This window comes from Orycteropus afer, unplaced genomic scaffold (assembly GCF_000298275.1).
Source record: "Orycteropus afer afer isolate SDZICR_OR568_19922 unplaced genomic scaffold, OryAfe1.0 scaffold00068, whole genome shotgun sequence".
Classification (NCBI taxonomy): domain Eukaryota; kingdom Metazoa; phylum Chordata; class Mammalia; order Tubulidentata; family Orycteropodidae; genus Orycteropus; species Orycteropus afer.
In genome coordinates, this window is record NW_006921655.1 from 11589541 (window position 1) to 11606976 (window position 17436).

Here is a 17436-nt window from a genome sequence, read left to right on the forward strand (position 1 = left end):
TATATATATATATATATATATATATATATGTCTGTGTAAGCAGGGTACTGCCTTCCTGTGTTTACTACTTCACAGCGCTTAGGCTCTCACACCTGTCTCCTGGTAGATGTGATAGAGAATGAGAGTGTGTGCACAGATCCCTATTAGCTGTTCATGTAGGGAAGTTGAGGGTTAAGTCATGCTGGTATTGGCTGCTATCTGTCATTGGTCAGTTGGTGCAGAAGCAAATCCTGGCCCTCATTCAGTGGGTGGGGCTGCAAGAGGTACAGGTATACTTGAGTCATGTGGGAACGGTTGTTGTCTCCCATTCAGTTAGACAATAACAAAGAAAAGTAAATAACCACCAAAAAATAAGAAGAGAACAAAAATCACAAACCTTATAAATAAGCAGGAACAATCTCACACACACACCCAAAAAAAAAAAAAAACCAGGAAAGAGAGAAAAAAAGAAAGGAAGAAGAATAAAAGGATAATTTTAAAACAAACAAAAACAAAACTGGGGATGGGGCAGGGCAGGGCACCAAGGCTCTGTCAGGGCACATGGACTGGAATGGAATCCCTCCTAGTCAGAAGGTGGGTGGAGGTTGGGGATGGCCACACTTCCGTTCACCAAGAAGTTGTAAAGTACAAGAGTAACAAGGGGACTATTGTACCTTTCTAGTCACAAGCTTCCAGTGTGATTGCCTGTATTGTACTCAGCAAGTGGAGCCTATTCTGAGGTTGCTGCTCAGATGGGAACACCACTTGCAAATATTCAAAAATGGCTGTGCCCTCAGTAAAGCTGGCAGCCCACAGCTCTGTTTCTTTCCTTCTTTGCTGTTTTCCTTTCTAGTCATCAGGCACCAGTGCAGTTGCCCATGCAGACCTTGGCCCACAGAACTTATTCTTAGGTTGCTGGCCACATACGAAGCCACTTGTAAATATTCAAATTGGCCATTTCATCAAAATAGCCTACAGTCTTCAACTACATTTGTCTCCTTATTAACTGTTTTCATTTGGATTCTTCTGCTAGTTGGTATTTAATTGACTTCTGTATCCTTCCTTTCAAAACTCAGGGTTCCAAGATTATCTTCGGTATCTTTTTCAGTTGGTTTCTCATTTCTTTGTTGCATAAGGTTTGTGTAGTTTGTTTGCCTATTCTGTCATCTTGCTGGAAGTCTCCTAATTGATGCTTTTAATGCTAGTTGTTACCCACTAAATTGATTTTACAACCCAAGAGTCATGACCTGTAGTTTGAAAAACACCACATCAAAGCATGTACTCTTATCCTTTTGCCAGTATGTCATCATCTTGTCTTATACACAGTCTAGCCTGTGTCCAAATCCATTCACAAGTATTTAGGCAAACTATTCCAATATGAGAGAATCTAGGTTAGAGATTGAATTGTGGATAGAAGAATGTCTAAATCTTGCTAAAGGAGGTTAAATAGCCCCACCTTTCCATTTCTGTGTCTTTAAACAGATGAGGAAATGTTAAATGGGAACCAGGGAAAACACTAGGTGTTCTGCAGCCTTGTGTTGGGGAGAGTCAGGGACCCTAGTGTGTCCATACTTCAGTTCTCCTGGGCACTTCTCATTACTTCAGAAAGTAAGCTATATAACTTTCTTATGTACTCAACAGGCAGCATGTGCTAGCCAAGCCATCAGAGCTCCAGATGGTGGGGGGGAGGGGATGGTGCTTCCTTTATTGTTCCTCTATTCCAACACATTACACACATACACACTTTCTCAGAACCCCTTCCTTGGGCCTCTTCTCTGTGGAGGGTGGGGAGAGGATTATGCCTTTGTTTCGGATAGCCTTTCCTCTACACACGGGAATGAGAGGTCTAGACAAGTTGAGTAGCTAAGCTTTCTCCTTTCCTAGGGTCACTGAGCATGCCACCCATCTGACCTGGGGCACATCCCATTCTGGGTTCATGATGGTTCTGTTCCTTGCTGAGTACCTGTGCCTGGAAGCATGCATCCTATCACCACTTTAGAGACCACATGTGTGGGAGGATATACACCTGAAAATACTTGTTGGCCCATTTCTGGCTATATGGATCAAGTATACACTGCCACCCCAGGATAACTCCACTGAGACACTCAGGTTTTCCCTAGCACTCTCTTCACCCTGTTTGCCCACTCCCACCCCACCATTAATCATACTCCTAGGAAATTTGAATTCATAATCCATTTGTAGAATTCTGGAGTCTAGAATTGTGGCTACATTATCAACACTTCTATCATGGCTGCTGAGATCTTCCTTTATTGCAGTCACACTGAGAAGCCACCAATAGACTCTACATTTACTGCTTAGATTCCATAACTGCGAGACCCTTTTAATCATAGCACAGTAATCAAGTGACTTTCTTAGAGTTATTCCCTCAGTAGTACTTCTAGGAAATCAAGAGAAATCTTTTTTTTCCTGTGGCCACAGTGTCTAGAGCAATTAGGGAAATGTGGAAATATTATCCCCCACCACCACCAAAGATAACCATTTTACTTCCAGAGATTTGGAGATGAGATGGGGGGGTGGGTAGGGAATGTGGGAACTTCATCTATCTAATCTTATTCTCCAATCCTGTATTACAGCTTATCCAGACAGGAAAGGGCGAAGCCATCCGAATCAGGTCGATCCTACGCTCCCTGGTCCCCACGGAAGACTTGGTTGGCATCATTAGTATCCCCTTGAAGCTGCCCTCACTGAACAAAGGTAAAAGAGCAGCTCCAGGCTTTCTCTATCCAATGTAGCGTTCCCTCCAGATTCTTACTTGCAGAGCAAGCTGCACAGGGAAAATGTCTTGTTCCTCTTCTCCTGATAAGAATTTTCCTCTCCTCCTACCTCCAGCCAGCTGCTGTCTTCTTGTTCCCTTGTGTGAAGACTACTGTACCTCATGCCCCACTGGTACAGATAGCACAGTGCCACAGCCCTCTGACGCTTGAACTCTCTGGAAAGAGGCTAATGGAATGGAATAAATAGAAAACTCTAACCAAGGCCTGCCTTTTCCTTTGCTGTTATGTCCCCAAGAATGTGTAGCAGGCAGGGGCAGCAGATAGATAGGGCTAACCCAGGCTTCCTTCTGAACCTCATGGCCAAGGACTGTAAGAGTTACTTTTCCAATGCTACATGTGACAACTAACACCAGTGTAAAGTTTTCAAAATTTATACTCTCCCCAAAGCTTTCATTTTCTTTGAGGCATTTAACCTACCTCCAGGCAGATGGAATTATCAGAAATATTGCATGGCTCTAACTGTCACAGTTACCCAAACTTGTGTTGCATGGAACATATTTGTAGGAAATATTAATATCCCATTTCTATAACTTGAAGCACGTTAAGATTATATGGACTCTGAGAATACATGAAGAAAATAAATGTTGAAGCAAGAGTTTCTCAAAATTTTTCCCAGATTTCTTCAGTGCTAAACACTTCTTTGTTGTTGTTGTTATGTGCTGTCGAGTAGGACCCGACTCACAGCTACCCCTCCTTGGGTTTCCGAGGCGGTATCACTACAGAAGTAGATTGCCCCATCTTCCTTCTGAGGAGTGGCTGGTGGGTTTGAACCGCCAGCCTTCTGGTTAGCAGTCAAGTGCCTTCTTAGTATCCTGCAAAAAGTAATGCTCCTCAGAACAAGTGTCTGAGTTTCATCCTTCCTTGGATTTAGATCTAGCTCCCCCTGGTGCTTAGGAGAGGACACACAGGCAGCTTCCAGTCGGGAAAGATCCCTTCCCTCCTGGCTCTGCCAGCACCAGCCATTGACTACTCTGCACAGTGAGGTTCTGAGCTGGATGGCAATCTCTTTGACTCTCAGAGTGTCTTTTAAGTTTCATGTTTCTCAAGTGTAGTATGTAAATATGCTCTGGCTGTAGCATGATCATTTATTTTAGGGCCTCTTTTTTCCTAGTTTTTGGTGTACAGCAGAATTGGAGAAGGAGGAGCAATAGGGGGAGGAGGAGAAGAAGGAGAGAGAAGAGGAGGAAAGGAGCAGCAGCAGCAGGAAGAGGACAATGTTTGTCCTTTTGGATGATATGATTTAAATTTATCTAAATCAAATGAAAGTTTTCAACTCCTCAAAGAATGTCATTGTTAACTGCCATCAAGTCAGTTCCGACTCACAACAACCCTACGTACAATAGAACAAAATACTGCCCGGCCCTGCGCCAGCCTCATAATCCTTACTATACCTGGGCCCATCGTTGCAGCCATTGTGCCAGTCCATTTCGTTGAGGACCTTCCCCTGAAACTAAAAGAATATTTCATCATTTATTGTGCTACTTGTGATGGTTACATACGACACACTTTTAAGTTTAATCTGCCTTATTAGCATTTCGTCCCTTACTCTCTTGTCATCAATCAATAAATCAGTTAAGTAAAGCCCTGATTGTTAGCTTTTGCCTATTTTTGGACTATAAATACTTCCAACTTTGCCCATTTCAAGCTCCCAATATGATGTCACTGAACATGGATTTGGCAAGTGCATGCACATAGCATGCCATTATATTGTATTTCCAGCACACACAGAGTAGAAAGAAGTAAATAATCTCAGGAGTATAGTGGATTGTACAGTTCAGTAAATTAATTAGAAAGTGATGAGTTTTGAATATTTATTACCCTTTAATAAAATTTATAAGTTTTCGTTTGTCATAGTAGATAGGTTCAACAATTGGCTCACAAAATTCCTGACATTTCAACATTTGGCTCTTCCATACTTGTATAAGTTGGGCCCGCCCAGCACACCACTATATTATAATTTCTAAATATCAGTATGGCTTATTTGGAAGCCAAACCATAGACAGAAGTTCTGTATTGCCTTTTGAGACTGTGGAAATAGAGAAGGGGCATGACATTTTCTCTGTGTCTTTCAGATGGGTCAGTCAGCGAGCCAGATATGGCGGCCAACTTCTGCCCTGACCACAAGGCACCCATGGTGTTGTTCTTGGATCGTGTTTATGGTATTAAGGACCAAACTTTTCTTCTCCACTTGCTGGAGGTTGGATTTTTACCTGACTTAAGAGCCTCTGCCTCTCTAGACACAGTAAGTTACTAAATTAAGGAAAAGTATTTTCCCCATCATTGTAAAATTAGTAGCATGATTGGATTTAGATGCAGTTCTTCTATGACACATATAGGGTCAGTGTGAGTTGGAAGTGACTCAACAGCAACTATTTTTTCTTTCTATCTACTTCCTGATCATATGTGTGTCCTACTTTAAAGGTGAGAAAACAGTGACACCAAGAATTATTCATTTATTGTGCCACAGACTCTGGTGTAGGTAAATGTAACCTCAAATATTGAATCCCGCTCCCTCTATTGCAGAATTCCTTAACCATTGCATTTTGGGCTTTATAACTCTTTACTGTGGGGAGGTGTTCTGTGCATTGTAGCATGTTACCAGAAGCATTCCCTCCATCATCACCCCCAGTTGTGACAATTAACTCTCATTTTTTGCCCACATCTCCTGGGAGATAAAATCATCCTCTGGTGAGAATCATTGCTCTCTTGCTTATGGAAAAGGCTGGTTGGCAGCATTATAGGCTAAAAATACTATTGCACTCTCACTCCCTAAGTTTCATGTACTGACCATCAGGAAGGATAGGTTTGAAAGCAGAAGCATGACAAGGGTCAGTACCCAAAAGGCCAAGAGCAAATACAAGTTTAGAAGGCAAGGATGAGGTAGAGTAACCTGACATCAACAGACATCCAGGTAGGAGGCCAGAGGATTCAGAAAGCATAGATGCCAGATGTCCCAAATCAGGGCTAAACACCAAGACAGTGTGCCAGGAGTCCCAGGTCCAAGGAGAAAAGACAAAGTAGATCAGCTTAAGTCTAACAACATCTTACCATATTAAGGTTGATTTTAAAGGGCCAGAGGCAAGTCATCTTAGTGAGTTTTAAGGTTTCTCAAAAGCTCCATGTGGTATCTAACAGGTAGAAGTCTAAGCCTGGGATAGGTGGTCAGCTTGACAATACTTTAAGTGGGATGGATTACGTTTGAACAGATTACTGAGAAACGGAAAGACTTCAAGCCCCAACCTGAATGGGAACACCATTCCTATCTGTAGTACAGAGATGAGAAATGGTATACCTATGAAGGTGTTCAGGGCACATGATGGTTTCGGATAATTAAAACAATGCTTCCATGGCTACTTTTGTTTTGAGTTTTTCTAAATTTTTTCTACTAATTCAGTAATAAAAAAAATAATAACTTTTTAACTTGTGAGACCTCAGGGTTCCTAATCAAAGGATTTAATTTCTTGATAGATCAAATAAACAGCAAAATACTGTTTTAGCATCTGGTGTTCAAGCCACACGCTTGTCCAAGTACCAAAAACAAAAAGCTCTGTATTCAGTGCCTCAGCAAACTCTCTCTTTTGAAGACTTTTAAAGAGCTGGAATCAAAGCTCAGTTCTTCCTCATTTTAACAACTCTCTATTAAATTGATAAATGTGGGAGATGGGCTCTTTCTTCCAGCATGATCACTGGAGTTCTGGAAGACATGCTTCTGAGTATCAATAGGAGCACCAAGAAATGTGTACAGTTCAAAGAAAACAGTTTGTCGAATCATAAGTCATAGAAAATGTCTTATAGATATCATAGCTGTGATAATCACAGAGAATAATAGTATTTAATCCCTGGGGATCTCAAGGTTTCTTTTGAAGTACTGCAGTTTTCAAAGATGGTAGGTGAGCATGCACTGGTTATATTTAGTGTCGCTAAAAGGATCTTTAATTGAACTCAGCCTCTCTAAATGAACAAAATAGAATATTGTGAACAAGAATTACGTGAGAGTTTAAGACATGGTCATAGGTTTCTTTTCCTCTTTATACTTTTCCCATGCAGAGTTTGAGGTCCCTTTAGAGATGTCTACCATCATGTCACTTATCAGATTGAGGATTGCTCACAATGCTCATGAATTAGCTGATGGGGGTCAGAGCTCCACTGTGTCTCTGTATAAAGCTGTCACAGAACCAGTGAGTGGGAGAGATCACTTGACCTGTAACCATTATCAGTTTACTAACCTTCAAATCACAAGAGGCCAATTTACCCTATAAGACAAGAAGAGAGAGTAAACATTGGAATGTAAATAGCCTGGCAGGTGGACTTTAAAAACATCTGGAAGTTATGTTAGATAGTCACCCATCAGGATGTTATGTTAGATAGTCACCCGTTGATTTTCATAAAGGTTCAGAATTCTCCTTTGAAGGGAATAGATGACGTTTTTAGGGTCATTTGGGATGAGTAGGACCAGACAAGCAACCTGCCTTTGTTTATCTTCTGATTCTGGATTTGTTTTGTTTTTACTTTTAACCTGATCCCCTCCCCCTTTAAAAATGCAAATCATATAGATCTGCTGACCAGGTGTAAAGTTGTCACTTCTGTTGCTTTGAATGCTGTGAAACATCAGAAAAGTAAGCTCCCCTGACCTGCTCAGTAGGAGCTCAGTGTGCAGAGTAAACTTTGCCGAGTCTTTCCCAGGGAGATTAATCAATGTCCCAATCCCCTTTCCTTAGGTTTCCCTGAGCACCACAGAGGCTGCACTTGCATTAAATAGGTATATATGCTCTGCCGTGCTCCCACTCCTCACCAGATGTGCCCCTTTGTTTGCCGGGACAGAACACTATACATCTTTGATCGATTCTACACTACAGACAATATACAGGCTTTCCAAGGGACGTGCCCTCACCAAAGCACAGAGGGATACCATAGAAGAATGTTTGCTTGCCATTTGCAAGTAAGTCCTCCCTCCCATGTTTTCTGTGTATGCATTTAATTATGTAATCTAAAAAGTGAAACTAGTCTGAAGAAGCTTCCAGGCTTTGCTGTACACCAGCCCTTCACCAAAATCTCTTCTTAAGATGTGGAAGTTCTCTGTGTTTTGCCACTGGTCTCTTCCTGGAACGTCAGCTCCCACTGTTGGGATGTGGGAGGGGGGAACTCACAAGTTTAAGATTATTTTAGCCCTTGAAGTTTCGTAGACCAGGAGATAAGACACTCTTTCAAGACTCAAGTATTCTGATTAAGAATCAAGATTTTAGTTCCCAAGAAAAAGCGAAGAGCAGATTTTGTCCCATCTAAATGAGTAGCTCTTTACATAGAGACCAGATTCTAAGAGCATAAGCTAAAGCATCCCACCGCCAGTCTTCCCAAGGGAAGAAAGAACCCCAGTCCCAGTGGGGAGTTAAGGGCAGTAGTGTCCCTCACTGTGTATGGGGTTCAGAGCCTATTGAGGGCAAAGGGTAAGGTCATCCCAAGAGCATTAAGTCCTGGGGAAATTAGGTCAAGTCTGGTAGGATCAAAGGAAGGAGCTTCCAATAGCAGATCTCAACAGCATGAGTCAGGATCATAATTTATTGTAAACCAAGGGTTTTTCACTTCAGCTGCATATTAGAATAACTTCAGGAGCTACTAAAATATACCAGTGCCTAGGCTGCACCCAGACAAAAAAATCAAAATCTTTAGAGGTAAGACCCAGGCCTCAGTTGTTTGCTTTTTGAAGCTCCACAAGTGATTCCAAAGTGCTGCTGAATTTGAGAAAGACTGCTTTAGGCTATCCTAAAGACAGTCTTAGAGAGGATCAACAGGTTCCTCTTCAGGGCTCAGTTGGGTTTGAACTCATTCCTGTTGAATGAGTTGGGTTTCCTAATACCACAAGAGGTGATGATGGATCAAGAGGCTCCTGGGGCTACCTAGAGCAAGGCAGCTCATCAGGCTTTTTTGAACATGAAGGCAATGTCACACACTCCAGACATAGCATTGGTCTTATATTTAAAATGCTTTAATAAAATTAACTTGTATCCACATCTTTATATCTAAGGCCTTTAGGCTTCAACTACTTTAGGAGACAGGCTATAACCAAAGAAAGCAAATCACATTGCAAAATAAGTATCTGTCTCAAGTCAGGGGTGGAGAGTGGAGAGGTTCCTAGGCCCTGGCCTCAAGAAGGGGTTTCTCCCTAAGATCCCCTACCAAAATAAAATGCTATGCTCTAACTCCACAGGCAGTCCTTGGGTGATCAGCATCCCAACAAGGGACAACTCCTACTTGGCTTTTCTGTAAATTTGCCTTCACTTTGTAACAATTGAACCAAGCCCTGCTGGCAAGAAATTCTTCTTCACAATCACCTTCACTTGTTGCACATGTGACTTTTGTTGCATGCAAAAGGCTTCAGGCCTTTCCTTGCACTAAAGTAAGGCACTTGTTCTGTATGTACCTGTTCCAACTTACCTACAAACTCTTAAAGACAGAGTTAGGAACAGATCTTTTTCCTAACCACAGGGCTCCCTGTACTTCATTCACTCCAAGATTATTATAATAAATGACAGAGAATTAAGGTAATTAAAATGTTTTTGGTCTTGGAAATGAAGCAAAGCTTTGTAAACACACCGTTTGCTAAGAATTAATAAGGCATCTACATTTTCCCTTTCTGCCACTTTAACAAGGAGAATAATGGCCCCTTTCCTTGTTTATTTGGACCCCTATTGGCATAGTGGGAGCTCTGGTAGCATAGTGGCTAAGACACTTGACTGCTAACCAGAAGGCTGGCAGTTCAAACCCACCAGCCACTCCTCGGAAGGAAGATGGGGCGATCTACTTCCGTAGCGATACTGCCTCGGAAACCCAAGGAGGGGTCACTATGAGTCGGGTCCAACTCGACGGCACGTAACAACAACAACAAAATTGGCATAGTGCCTAAGGTGTTTGACTACTAAGCAGAGGGCTTGGAGGTTCAACCCCACCAGCCACTCCCTGGAAGGAAGATTGGGCAATCTACTTCTGTAGAGGTACCGCCTTATAAATCCAAGGAGGGGTCATTATGAGTGGAAGGGACTTGATGGCAATGAGTTTGGTTTGGATTTTTCTTTTCAGTGGTAACAAAGAGAAACAAATAATGAGTTTGCACAAAAAGAAGTCCTTTGTATCAGAATCGATTCTGCAGTTAGCTGGTAACTGTATCAGTGGCATCTGCAGATCTCATTCTGCCTTTTGCCAGATCTGAACTCAGAACGTACCTTAGGAATCAAATCAATCAAGACTTGTCTCTCAATATAAGCTCTTTCCTAGTAATAAAGCCATGTTGGAGAGACCGATCTTAGCTGCAAAGAGTCTTAAAGAAATCAGACCATGGGAAAATTGAAATTTTAAATCAAGCCAAAATAAAGCTTACTGCCTTATTACTGGGAGCTCTAGTGGCGTAGTGCCTAAGGCATTTGACCGCTAACCAAAAGGCTGGCAGTTCAAACCCATCATCAACTCCTCAGAAGGAAGGTTGGGCAATCTGTTTCCATAGAGATGCTGCCTCAGAAATCCAAGGAGGGTTCACTATGAGTAGGAATCAACTCAACAGCAATGAGTTTGATTTGATTTTTCATTGGTCCTATTATATAATTTAGGAGTTCTGGAAGTGTAGTGCCTAAGGCATTTGACTGCTGACCAGAATGCTGGCGATTCAAACCCACCAGCTACTCCTGGGAAGGAAGGTGGGGCAATCTGCTTCCGTAGTGATACCGCCTTGGAAACCCAAGGAGGGGTTTCTGTGAGTCGAATCCAACTCGATGGCAGTGTGTTATTACTATAATTTTAGGGGCTGTTACTACTTTTCTTGAAAACACCAGCTCTAGATATAGCACACGAACTGATTCTTAGCTAGATTTTGTGGTGTTTATTTTTGAAAAGTCAGAAGTGATGCAGTTCGAAGTTCATTTTACTCCTTGATTTTATTCATGTTAATCGATCTTAGTTGATACTGCTAAATACTTGAACAATAATATGAAAATTGAGTGATTTTACATTATGAGACAAGGTTATTTACTTGCTGTATATTTTGACCAGCACTTTTCATCTCCAGGTGTTTACCATAAAGCCAGTTTGTGGGGATAAAAAAAGGAAAAGTTGTAAGATGCACAGGTTTGGTTTCCTATCTCCATCCTGGTCCATCATCCTTGTAGAGGCCTCCAAGGCTTTCTCCCCGGCATTCCAACACTGAACGTCATAGTTATTAGCTTTGCCTCCATGGCTCCTTAGGTATCTGTAGGAGGAATTCAGGGGTTTCATGACCTGAACTTACATAACAAATTGTGTAAATGTGAGTGCATTTTCCTGTGGAGAGAGTCCATAGGTTCCACTAGATTTTCCAAAGTTTTAGCAACCTTAAAAAAAAAAAAAAAAAAAAAGGACTAAGTCGTTGTTTAGATCTCCTTCCTCTATCTCAAAATTCACTTGCCCTGAATACCAAGGCCCTAAACTTAACCCAAAGAAATTATCCCAGTAGTGGGAATTTCATGGACCACATCATAACCCAGGGTACATTAAAATTCTTTTTAAATTTCACCAGTAGATGGCCTCCGATTCCACTGTGCTTTTCTCCCTTAGGTGAGTCCAGAGGGATGTTTGGTCCTTTTCCTGTATAGGCTTTGCACAAAATCAGGGAAAATATTTTTGAGTGTGCATAAAGCATTGAACATCCTATCACACGGTGATTAGAATTTTACCTTAAATATCTCAGTTATCAGCACAATCCCTCTTTGTTCACTTCAATATACAGGCAGTTCCTAGATTATGAAAAAGATGTGTTCCTAAGTGTATGTTTAAGTCAGGGCTTCGAACTAGTTCATTCTGGTTTGACCTTTTGTTGGGAATTTGCCTTTCCATTCCAGTTAGAACCTACATTTTAAGATACAAGAATCATATAAGAATCATCTGGGATCTTGTTAAAATGTAAATGAGCTGGTTCAAAGTCCTGCTTTAAGTCCTGCTAATTGGTTTCCAAGTTGAAACAGTTCTTGTTTAGCCTTACTTCAGTGCAAGAAGTGGAGCCCTGGTGGTGCACTGGTTAATCACTGAGCTGAGAACCCAAAGGTTGGCAGTTTGAACCCACCAATTGCCCCATGGGAGACTGATATGGCAAGTGGCTTCTATAAAGGTTTACAACCTTGGAAATCTTAATGGGGGTTGGGCAGCAATTCTACTCTATCCTATAGTGTTACTGTGAGTCAGAATTGACAAAACAGCATAAGGTTTCAAGGTATTTGTTTTTTTCCTCGCCCCATTAGTGCAAGAAAAGGCTCAAAGCCTTTTCAATGATTTAAGGGCCACATGTGCAACAAATGAAGATGATTGTGATGAAGAATTTATTAACAGTTAGGGGCTGATTCCATCCTTTCAGAGTGAGGGCATATTTATATAACGTTAAAGGACAAGTAGGTATTTCCGTAAGGAGCTCTGGTGGTGTGGTGCCTAAGGCACTTGACTGCTAACCAGAAGGTTGGTGGTTCAAATGCCAGCCCTCCATGGAAAAAAAAAAAAATGGGGCAGTGTACTTCACTAAAAATGTACAGCCTCAGAAACCCAAAGTGGGTCACTATGAGTTGGAATCAATTCAATGGCAGTGAGTTTGATTTTGGTTTGAAGAGTTTCCATAAGTAGGACATTCATAACCCTGGGATTTAGGGTACTTAATTTGTTAAGTATTTTGTCATCAGCTGTGGCTTACCTAAGATCCCATGTTTAACAAGCTAATTGTTTTGAGGTTTAGCTCTAGTATATGGATGAGTTACGGATGAGTCTCTCTTTCAATAACTCTTTTAAACATCTTCTTTCCCCAACCCACCCATCCCTTACTCTGTACTGCAGTCACTTGAGACCTTCCATGTTACAGCAACTTCTGCGACGTCTAGTTTTTGATGTGCCGCTCCTTAATGAATACTGCAAAATGCCTCTTAAGGTAAACATCTCTATTGATACAGAAACACAGTCCAGGCTACAGGAAACAGGCCTTGTAAAACATAATGTCTTCACAATTTGGGGAATAAAATATACATTAAATGGGTTTTACTCCTTTAAGTTAACAGCCCGTAAGCTACAGCCCACAAAATCAAACCCATTTTTGAATGTCCAGGTTTAAGACAGTAAGTTTGCTAGATGCAGTAACTAGTCCAATTTTCTTTAGTTGTGTTCCACTGACTACTTGTTATTTATCAGAGCTTAGGAAAGGGACTTGGATTTTGAGTTCTCCTGCCCTAATTATATTTCTTAGAATTCCAGTTTCAAAATGCTTTGAAGGCTCTGTGGGTTTTTTTCTTATTGTTGTTTTCCACTTCAGTATAGAAACTAAAATGTCCCTTTTCTATTCCATACTCTTGTGCTTTTTTGGTAAAAAAACACATTTTTATGCTGTTTTGTTTGTTTTCTACTTTATTTTTTAATGAAAACTAAAAGCGTAGAGCCCTTTCTTTCTTTGTTGACTCATTCCTGATATTCTCATAAATTACAGACATTTCCTTTGTGAAGCTGGAAGCATTGGGCCTAGGTGGGAGGGCACCAAGATCAGCCGGCACCCAGGAGCTACAATTCTTTATATTCTACCTCTGAGGCACCTGCCTTAGTAACATATGCAAAATTGTCAGCACTTCCAGCTACACTTGGAATTTCTGCCTGCTGATTTTAGTACAACTTTTCCTTTATTTCATAAATAGTACAAACAAGAATTTTAAGAGCATTTTACTGAGATAACCAGAATTTCCAGAAGACTGTTATTTCAATCCCTAGTCTTTATACCAGGCAGAAAACAGCTTGTTTGTTCTCAGCGATTCTACAGCCCTCCCAGGTCTCATTCTTCTCTCTGATCCTAATAGTTCCTGTTTTAAAACTCAAATAGTGTGTTTTGCACAGTTGACCTTGCCCTGGCTTCTTCTGCAGGCCTCTGCTGTCAGCTGGCTGCTGGTTCCCAAAGAGGCATCATTTATACCAATCAATCAGCTCACTTTTACCTCTTAGATCAGTGGGATTTTTTCTGAGAGGATGTGGCTCCCACATGCTGGGATAATAAAATTAGCAGTGTATTTCTGCCCTCTGCTGGCCAAATACGGAGCTGTTATAACATGACTGGGCCATCAGACAGGTCAAGAGAAGCAAGCAGAGGGCAGTAATCATTGTAGAGAAAAAACCTTCAGACCCACAGCTTGCTGCCCATCGTCCCCTGCCCCATATTCGCAGCACCCAGAACTAGAAGCAAATATCTCAGACAAAGTATTTCCCACCACTGACTGCCTCTAACAATATGTAGTGATTATGTTCAGAGGCCAGTATTTCTTCAAATGAAATAAAGATGGCTCCCCCCATGTTCCCGTAGCTGCTAGGGGCACATTAGAAGACACAAAAAATTGATCAGATCACTTCAGCCCAGGTTAAAGCTCATTAGGCATGAAAGCAGAACAGTTTCCAGTGGTGTCTGAGGGCTCTTTGTAGACAACCCAGTTTCAAATGTTGGTCTCATTCTCTTGGTGTCTGCTTACTATTTTATTCTCCCCTGCATGTCTTTTATGCCTGTGGATTTTCTCCACCCCACCCCATTGGTGCAATCCTGTTCTGAACTTCCCAGCTTCTGACGAATCACTATGAACAGTGCTGGAAGTATTATTGTCTGCCTTCAGGATGGGGGAGCTATGGTCTTGCGGTGGAGGAAGAACTACACCTAACAGAGAAGCTCTTCTGGGGGATTTTTGAGTCCCTTTCCCATAAGGTAATAACAGGTTTCCTGAGCAAAAAGGGAGGACTTCAGGGACCCAAGCACCTACAAATAATAAATGCTGTTGTTGTAATATGCCGTGGAGTTGATTTCAACTCATAGTGACCCCTCCTTGGGTTTCCGAGATGGTATCACTATGGAAGTAGATTGCCCCATCTTCCTTCCGAGGAGTGCCCAGTGGGTTTGAACCACCAGGTTAGCAGTCAAATGCCTTAGGCACTACACCACCAGAGCTTCTCAAACAATAAACAGCAATTGCTAACTCTGCCTTCTAAAACCAAAAAACAAACTCACAGCCATCGAGTTGGATCTGACTCATAGCAACCCCTCCTTGGGTTTCTGAGGCAGTATCACTACGGAGGTAGATTGCCCAACCTTTCTTCCAAGGAGTGGCTGGTGGATTTGAACCGCCAGCTTTCTGATTAGCAGTCATGTGCCTTAGGCACTATGCCACCAGAGCTCCCTGAGGACGCTAATGGTACTAAGTACTTTATATGCATATTACATTAATCCTTCCCCCAACTCTCTGAAATATGAACTAACATAATCCTTCTTTTACAGGTGAGAAAAAGTCTTAGAATAGTGGATAACTTGCCAAATTCACTAAGCTAATAAATGGAAGAGCTATACAAATGACAAAAATATTGCCTGGTTTCAGTATTTATGACTTGCCCTCTTCCCCCCATTTCGTTCTACCTGACTTGGTATGGCCCAGTTAGCCAGATTTTATTGGGCTCAAGCCAAGAAGAAAAATTCCAGGTGTGTGCTCTGATGTTGAGATGTGAGGTTTGCAGCAGCCTTTAAAGCTGTTATGGTAGAGATCCTTCACAGCCACTCATTTGATAGGGAAGATGTTGAATCAGAACTTAGGACCTCTAACTGCTAAGCCTTATTGACGAGTCTCAGGAAAATATGTTGTAATTCAGTGCCTTGAAGTTGGCTGCAACTCATAGCAACCCTATGCACAACAGAATGAAACACTGCCTGGTCCTGCACTAGCCTTACAATCCCTGCTGTACCCAAGCCCATTGTTGCAGTCACTGTGTCACTCCATCTTTTTGAGGGCCTTCCCCTTTTTCGCTGACCCTCCACTTTACTAAGCATGATACCCTTCTCCAGGAAAGGTACCTTCTGACCACATAACCAAAGTAGGTGAGACAAAGTCTGGACATTCTCACTTCCAAGGAGCGTTCCAGCTGTACTTCTTCCAGGGCAGATATTTTTTTTTCTTCTGGAAGTCCATGATACTTTCTGTATTCTTCACCAGCACCACAACTCAAAAGCATCAACTCTTCTGCAGTTTTTCTTATTCATTATACAGTTTCCACATGCATATGAGGGGGTGGGAAATACCATGGCTTGGGTTAGGCATACCTTAGTCTTCAAAGTGACATCTTTGTTTTTGAGATATGCAGATGACACAATCTTGCTTGCTGAAAGTGAAGATGACTTGAAGCACTTCCTGATGAATATTAAAGACTACAGTAAGGCATTTGACTGCTAACTAAAAGGCTGGCAGTTTAGCACACCAGCCACTCCCTGGAAGGAAGATTGGGCATTCTACTTCTATAGTGATACCACCTCAGAAACCCAAGAAGGGGTTGCTATAAGTTGAATCTGACTCAATGGCAGTGAGTTTTTGTTTTTTACAGTCCATTGTATGAATTACACTCAACATAAAATGAAAATCATCACAACTGGACCAGTAAGCAGTTTCACGATAAATGGAGAAAAGATTGAAGTTATCAAAGGTTTCGTATTACTTGGATCCATAATCAACACCCATGAAAGAAGCAGTCAAGAAATCAGATGTCATACTGCACTGGGCAAATCTGCTGCAAAAGACCTCTTTAAAGTGTTGAAGAGCAAAGTTATAGACTGGGTCCTTTTGTGTAACTGCCTATGGCAGACAGGTTTCTAGACTTTTCTAGTCTAGTGAGAACCGCTTTAATTCTTTGATATTCTTGAAATTAATTATTTAGGAGAAATTAATTTAAACCTTGAGCTAAGGGGTTTTTTTTAACTTGAAGTAAATAGGGACTTGAAGGTTTTAAAAGATTGTCATTTCATTCTCTGATTACACCTCAGTTTCTCCCAGGAAGTATTAAAGGGGATTACATGTGTCCTCTTTTGGTTAACATGAACACATGCACATATTTGATTTTTATTTTCAGCTAATTTTAATTGGTTCTGCATGGTGACTGTGCTTGTGGTTCTTCCACTAACATGGTCTTTGTTTTTCCTCACAGAAATATGACCCAGATCTTTTCCGAATGGCCCTGCCTTGTCTCAGTGCCATAGCCGGGGCCTTGCCACCAGATTATTTAGATACCAGAATTACAGCCACATTGGAGAAACAGGTCTCTGTGGATGCAGAGGGGAATTTTGACCCAAAACCTATCAACACCATGAAGTAAGTCCAGGATCATCTCTGAATTGGTCCTATATGTACCCAGTAGCCAATCTTTCTCTTTCAGAAGGTTGCAGAAATTTTAAGCTGCCTCTCCTTCCCTCTAGCCAGCACTATTAATAATTTCCCATGACACTGCAAGGCACGTTAGGAACTGCCTAACCTGACTCCAGTTTTCGAAGGTTTAATCCATCCCTATCAAATTACATATTACATTATTATGCTCTAGGATTTTTTTTTTTTTTTTTTTGAAGGGTGGAGTTGGTTTATTTTTTGTAAGAGATGAATGCTCTCCACAGAATAAATGTCACCAGCGGCATTGAAAGAACCATTCTGACAAATGATATAATTAATTTATTAATGAGTTTTTGACAAAATCTTCACTCTTTGTGAATAGGTCTGTACAGTTCTAATAGCATCATACATCAAAACAACTCCATAAATAACACTCAGCTGAGCTCCAGCAAGACCTTAGGGTGTGGTGACAGAATAGTCAGAGTCCTTATTTGAGAGGCTGGACC

At 41.4% G+C, this 17436-nt stretch overlaps 1 protein-coding gene across 1 annotated transcript in view; it reads left to right on the plus strand.

Moving 5' to 3' along the window:
* RYR3 (ryanodine receptor 3) overlaps positions 1-17436 on the plus strand; it is a 585899-nt gene that overhangs the window by 405108 nt on the left and 163355 nt on the right. The window contains exons 46-51 of the mRNA XM_007940521.1: positions 2574-2694; positions 4847-5016; positions 7493-7713; positions 12612-12702; positions 14359-14499; positions 16755-16918. Coding sequence (XP_007938712.1) covers positions 2574-2694; positions 4847-5016; positions 7493-7713; positions 12612-12702; positions 14359-14499; positions 16755-16918 — 908 coding nt within the window. The remainder of the gene's footprint in view (positions 1-2573; positions 2695-4846; positions 5017-7492; positions 7714-12611; positions 12703-14358; positions 14500-16754; positions 16919-17436) is intronic.